Source organism: Lichenostomus cassidix, unplaced genomic scaffold, assembly GCF_008360975.1.
Source record: "Lichenostomus cassidix isolate B80296 unplaced genomic scaffold, HeHo_3.0 HiC_scaffold_46, whole genome shotgun sequence".
NCBI classification, from domain to species: domain Eukaryota; kingdom Metazoa; phylum Chordata; class Aves; order Passeriformes; family Meliphagidae; genus Lichenostomus; species Lichenostomus cassidix.
Window position 1 is genome coordinate 2166133 of NW_028147597.1, and position 5688 is coordinate 2171820.

The 5688-nt window shown below is 58.4% G+C and overlaps 1 protein-coding gene across 1 annotated transcript; it reads right to left on the reverse strand.

The window, feature by feature from the left end:
* Nucleotides 1-1049: 1049 nt before the first annotated feature.
* Nucleotides 1050-5357, reverse strand: LOC146421946 (serine/threonine-protein kinase pim-1-like). The gene is made up of 9 exons (XM_085046872.1): nucleotides 5328-5357; nucleotides 4212-4664; nucleotides 4056-4106; nucleotides 3482-3848; nucleotides 2704-2880; nucleotides 2311-2448; nucleotides 1907-2078; nucleotides 1408-1568; nucleotides 1050-1227 (listed from the first exon to the last, which is right to left on the reverse strand). The coding sequence occupies exons 1-7, from the start codon at nucleotides 5355-5357 to the stop codon at nucleotides 1957-1959; spliced, it is 1338 nt and encodes a 445-aa protein (XP_084902998.1). The 3' UTR covers nucleotides 1050-1227; nucleotides 1408-1568; nucleotides 1907-1956.
* Between the last annotated feature and the right edge of the window lie 331 nt (nucleotides 5358-5688).

The following is a 5688-nucleotide window of genomic DNA, read 5'->3' on the forward strand; positions in this document are numbered from 1 at the left end:
ACAGGGAGTGCCCAGCTCCGTTCCTTTCACAACCTCCAGGAGCCCAGGGCTGCCATCTCGAGTCCCTGCTGGCACTGAGGGCTCCCAGGTGCCTCAGGCTGCTGTGACACCACTGCAAACAGGAGGGAGGAGTGGCAGGGGCTGTGCTCAAAGTCAGCTCCATTTCCTGCTGCTGCTGCTGTGGGGTCATTTGTCCAGCCCTGCCCAGACTCAGGGATCAGCTCCAGGCCCTGCTGCTGCTCCCTCGGGATCAGCCACAATGTGGTTGTTGCTCTCAGTGCCAGCAGGAGCAGTGGCTGAAGCAGCAGGTGCTGACAGTGCCCCAAGCCCTGGGGCCAGAGGGGTCCCTTGGCTGTGGGGCTGGGAGGGAGCTGCCCCTTGTTCTCACTGTGCCTCACGCAAAGCTGGGCCCCTCACAAGTGGGGAGCACAGCAAACAGGGAGCCTGCCAGTCTCTTCTAGCCATGTCTGCTCAGAGTTTGGCCCTTGGAGCTTCAGGTGGACAAAGGCAGCTGCTTTTGGTCCCTCTGGGTGTCCCTGTGTTCAGCAGTGCTGCTCCATCAGTCTGTGCATAGCAACAGGGAAAAGCCTCAGCCCTGCAGGGGCCAGGAGCTGCCAGGCTCTGCGGGAAGGGAGCTGCTCCACATGGGAATGAGGAGGAAAAAACATTCCTCTTTCAGGACATATTTTCTGATCTAGAAAAGAAAAATGAAAAAAAAAAAGGGAAAAAGAAATCAGAAAAAAAATTGAAATATTGAAAGAAACTCCAAATGTGTAGTGAAAAATCTTCTGTAAACTTGAATTTAGAAATAACTGATCTTTTGAATAAGAGAACTGTTATTTATTTTGTGTGCTGATGGCATGGATCCATCTAACTGACGTCAGCAGCCTATTTTTAAAGATGTTGGGGTTTGTTTGCAATATTGTTATTTTAAATTGTGGTTGGAGTATTAGGAAATTGATTGTGACCTGCCAGCTCTGAGCAGGACTGGGAATCTAAACTCTGTCAAATCTCAACTCTTTAGGAGATGCCCTTCCTTCTCACCCTGTGAATGAGCTGTACATTCCCTCTGAAACTGTCAGTGGCTCCTTAAAGACAGCAAGTCCCACTTACGGCTTTTTGCTCTGGTTTGGAAGTGGAGAAGGGCAATTCTTCATCCATCAACTCCAGACTGCACTGCCTTAGGAACAAGGCCCACTCGCCAGGTTTGGCTCACTCATGGTACTCCTAGAGGAGGAAGAAAGTGCAATTGCAGAGTTCCAGCCCAACAGGAATGAAGAGTGGGACAGACAAAACATCCTGTGGAGATAGAGGCATTCAGCTGGGACTGTGGAGTGTTTGGGTTCTTGCCAATTGGATGTGTCTCCCTCACTGCAATCTCTGGGCCTGCAGGAGAGTCTCACTCACCTGCACAAGCAGAAAGCTCAGTCGCTGTGCTCAGAACAGGCTCGTCTGATGCAGAGCTGTCAGAGCAATGGGAGGGCAGAGCAGGCCCAGCCGTGCCCAGGGCTGAGCCCCAGCAGAGCCCTGGCAGAGCCCAGAGCAGCCTCAGCATCTGCAGAGCCCTGCTGGAAGGAGAGAAACCAGAAATCACCATCAGCTGAAGGCTCCTGTCCCCTTGTCCCAACTGCCCGCAGTGCCCAGGCCATGCTGGCTGTGCTCAGAGCTGTGCCCAAACCTCCCCATCATTGCTGCCTTTGGGAGCAGAGCAGGAGGGCAGGACATGTGCCCAGCCTCCAGCCAGCCATGGCAGATCCTCCTCCTCAGCAGCTGCCCAGAGCCAAAGAGCAGCTTGGCAAATGACTGAAGAATTCCTTGCATCCACCCCAGCCAAGGGGGAACCTCTGGTGCCCAGCCAGGCTGTGCAATGCCCAGATCTGGGAGCATCCCCTGGCTGTGCACTCACCTGCACATTGGGTGTGGAGTGTGTCTTTGCAGAAGGTGCCAGAATCAAAGTCAATCTTCTTCAGCTGCAGATGGCTGGGTCGTGGAAGAGGTGCTCATCCTTGAGGGTGTCCCTGGTGTCTCCAGCAGCAGCCCCACCTGGTCCAGCTTCTCCAGGGGCTCCTGCTCCTTCCCTGGGGGCAGAGCAGGCTGTCAGGGTTCTGCCCAGGGCCCCAGCCATCAATGAACCAGGACAAGCAAAACAGGCTTGGATGGTGGCCACCAGTGCTTGCCAGAGCAGCTCAGCTCCAGCACAAGAGCTGTGTGTTCCCATCTGATGATCACTGCTCTGGGCTACAGGCAGCACAAAACAGTTTGGTTTTCTTTGCTTCTTGTTGCCAAGAGATGTGTGCAGCTGTTACCTACCAGGCCCAAACGGTGCCTGTGGATCTCTTCCATCTTCTAGGGCAGAGCCCTGCAGCCAAGGCTCAGAGAAGAGATCTTCCAGGGATGGCCTGTCCAAGGAGTGCGTGGATAAACACCCCTTGATAAGATCTTTGCACTCTGGGGAGAGAAACCAGAAACTGCCAGTCACTTGGAGAAGGATGCTGTTCACTTTGCCTCCCTGCTCCCATGCCCTGCCTATGCTGGATGTGCTCAGAGCTGTGTCTAAAATTTCCAGTCAATTCCCTGTTTAGGAGAAGAGCAGGAGAGCAGGACATGTGCCACCTCCTCAGCAGCTGCCAGAGCAGGATGTTCATGAGCCTGCTGCTGTCCCAACACTGATATTCCCCCTGTGCAGCAGAGATGAGGATTTACCTTGAGAAAGGTGTTGTGGGAACAAGAGCTCGCCCCAGATGATCGCCTGGCCCTTCTTGAATGGGTGCTTCCCGCAGACCATCTGGTACAGCAGGATGCCCAGGGACCAGATCGTTGCTGCCTCGCCATGGTAACATCTGAGCTGGGTCCATTCTGGTGGGCTGTAGGACAGTGTTCCTATGGAATACAGATGGAGTTCATCAGGGATGCTGCTGCTCCCAGAACCTCACCCCAGCATCCTTGGGCATGCAGGGGCTGCACCAGTGGCACATGGGGTGATCTGCTGCCCTCTCACCAGCACCTGTGACTTGTGTACAAACTTGGGGTTCTGAAAGAAGCCACTGGTGCTGGAAGAGGGCAGCAGAAGCCCTGGGAAGGCCCAACCATGAAATGCCAATGGAAAACCCACCCAGTGGTGTGGAAAAACCACTTTCCTTCCTGCCAGCATTGCCCCAAGAAACATTAATAAGCCAAGGCAAACAAGGGAAGTGGAGCAGTCCAAGCCCTTCCTCGCCTGCACACCAAACCAGCCAGGGCACAGGGTCTGACCCCCCTCTCTGCTACCCCATGGGTGTTTTTGTCAGGCTGGCTGCCCCAGCCCCAGCCCAGGGCAGAGTGGGTGCTGAAGGCTGTCAGCAGGGCCAAGAGCTGGTCCCCCCACCCAAAAGCAACTTGGCTGAAGAAGCAATCCCATGACCTGCAGGAAATGGGGGAATCCCTGGTGCTACAGCCAGGCTGGGCCATGAGGTGCTCAGGAGCATCCCCTGGGAGGGCTCACCTGCAAATTTGGTGTAGACTGTGTCCTGGAGGAAGGTGCCACAGCCAAAGTCGATCAGTTTGACCTGTCTGGTGCACAGGTCCAGGAGGATGTTGCCAGGTTTGATGTCTCTGTGCAGCACCCCGCAGCTGGTGCAGTGCCGCACGGCCTGCAGCACCTGGCAGAACAGCCCCCGAGCCTCCTCCTCCGGCAGGAACCCCCGAGCCAGGATGAAATCACACAGGTCCTGGCACTGCTCCGGATGCTCCATCACCATCAAGAAGCTGGTGGGGAGCTCGAACCATTCCAGGAGCTGAATGACACCTTGGAACCCAGTGGACACCTTGTCCAGCAGCACGATCTCCAGGGGCGCACGGGTGCCATCGGGCTGAGGGAGGACCAAGCTGCTGTCAGTGGGGCTGAGGCTGTGCCAGGGCTCTGGGACAACTCACCCAGCCCGGGATGCTCGGCGCCCCCCGCTCACCCCTCGCCCGCTCTCCCTCCGGGGCTCCCGGCGGCTCCCACCCTGCCGGGCCCCGGCTCCTCGCCGCCCGGCTCGCCCGGCTTCTGCCGCTGGCCCCAGTGGCTCACTCACCAGCTCGCCCCAATGCCGGATGCGATCCCTCTGCACGCATTTGATGGCGACCTGCGAGCAAGGGGCAGCAGCGGGCTGAGCTCGCCGCCCGCCCCGCCGCGCCCCGTCCTTTTTTTTTTTCCTCCTCCTCCGCCCGCCGCCAGCCCCGCCACTCACCGGGGCACCGTCCGCCAGCCGCGTCGCCGAGAAGACGCTGCCGAAGCCGCCTGTGCCCAGCAGCGAACCCAGGCGGTAGCGATCCTGCAGGGCCTCCTGCGCCTTCCCTGCGGGCGACACGCGGCCGTCAGCGCTCGGCCCGGGGACAGACACGGCCCCCGACCGCCCCCCGAGCGCCCCGGGCTGGGCATTCCCACCCGCCCCGGGCACCGGCGGCTCGGGGCCGGCGGCCGCGCTGCCCAGCGGCGGAGCTCGGCCCGGGGAAGCCGCAGCGGAGGCGGCGGGAGCGAACGAGCCGCGTGTGTCCTCCGCGGGCCCCGGGAGGAGCTGGTAACGGGGTCGGGCTCGGGGCTGGACCCTGCGGCGGGGCTGGGGCCGGGCTCGGGACAGGCGGAGCCAAAGGGTGACGATGCCGCCCCAGCCCCAGCCACTGATGCCCGCCCAGCAGCGCCACTGCCACGATGGCGAGAAGCGGGCGAAGGCGAGAGCGCGGCGGGACGCCCAGGGGCGGGGAGGGGGAAGCCCCGCCCGGGGCCGGGGGCGCGTTTGGGGCATGGCCCGGGCTGGCAGGGGAGAGGGAGAGAGAGAAAGGAGGAGGACACCGGGAGAGGAGGGTAGGACCGGGAAAGGGAGACGAGGAGAGGATGCGGGACAGCGGGAGAGGGAGAGAAGAAGCAGGAGAAAGATCCGAACATGTTTGTAGTGTCGCTGTGTTCGCTTCCGCTGCTGCTGCCGCTGCTACCGCTGCTGCAACTGAAGCTCCAGGGCCGTTAGTCCGAGTGGCCGTTTGTCTGTTCCCCACTCGCCCCCGCGCGCCCCACGGCCGAGCCCCGCGTGCCCCAAGGGCATCACCTGAGTCTGTCCAAACACGGGAACTTTGCCCTGTTCAGCCCAGATCCAGAGGCTTCACTGCTGCACAGTGGCACAGAAATCCCCTCGGTTGCTGCTGTGCATTGTCCCTGCTGAGGGTCAAACACTGGCAGAGCACATTCCCTGTCTGTAGAATTCTGACCCGACCCAAGCACTGCACTTATATCTCCAGCATAGCTCTCCAGGCAAAACAGGGAAAAGCAAACTGGATGCAGCTTATGGTGTTTTAGAATGTATAAAACTCACTAAATCATAGGTCTTCGAGGTGAGATCCATTTGGAATTACTGGGATGGACAAGTAGTGCAACATGGAAAAGGGAAGCACAGAAATAAGTAGAGGAAAACACCCTGGATTGTTTCTTTCCATTTTCATTTCATTTCTTAAAAGCTGTTTCAGTTTTCCCAGAATCTTCTCCTCAGGGCTGTTTGCTCTTGTCAAGAACCTTTTGTGGAGAACGAGGTTGAGCTCCTGTCACAAGATGTGCCACCAATTGCAGCTTCTCTTGGCTTTCTGCACTGTGTGTGCAGCATGACTTTTGCAGCAAAGCAGGACAAACGTTTGGAGAACTTTACAGTTTGTCCTTTCTTTTGCTTGTGGGCTGGAGAG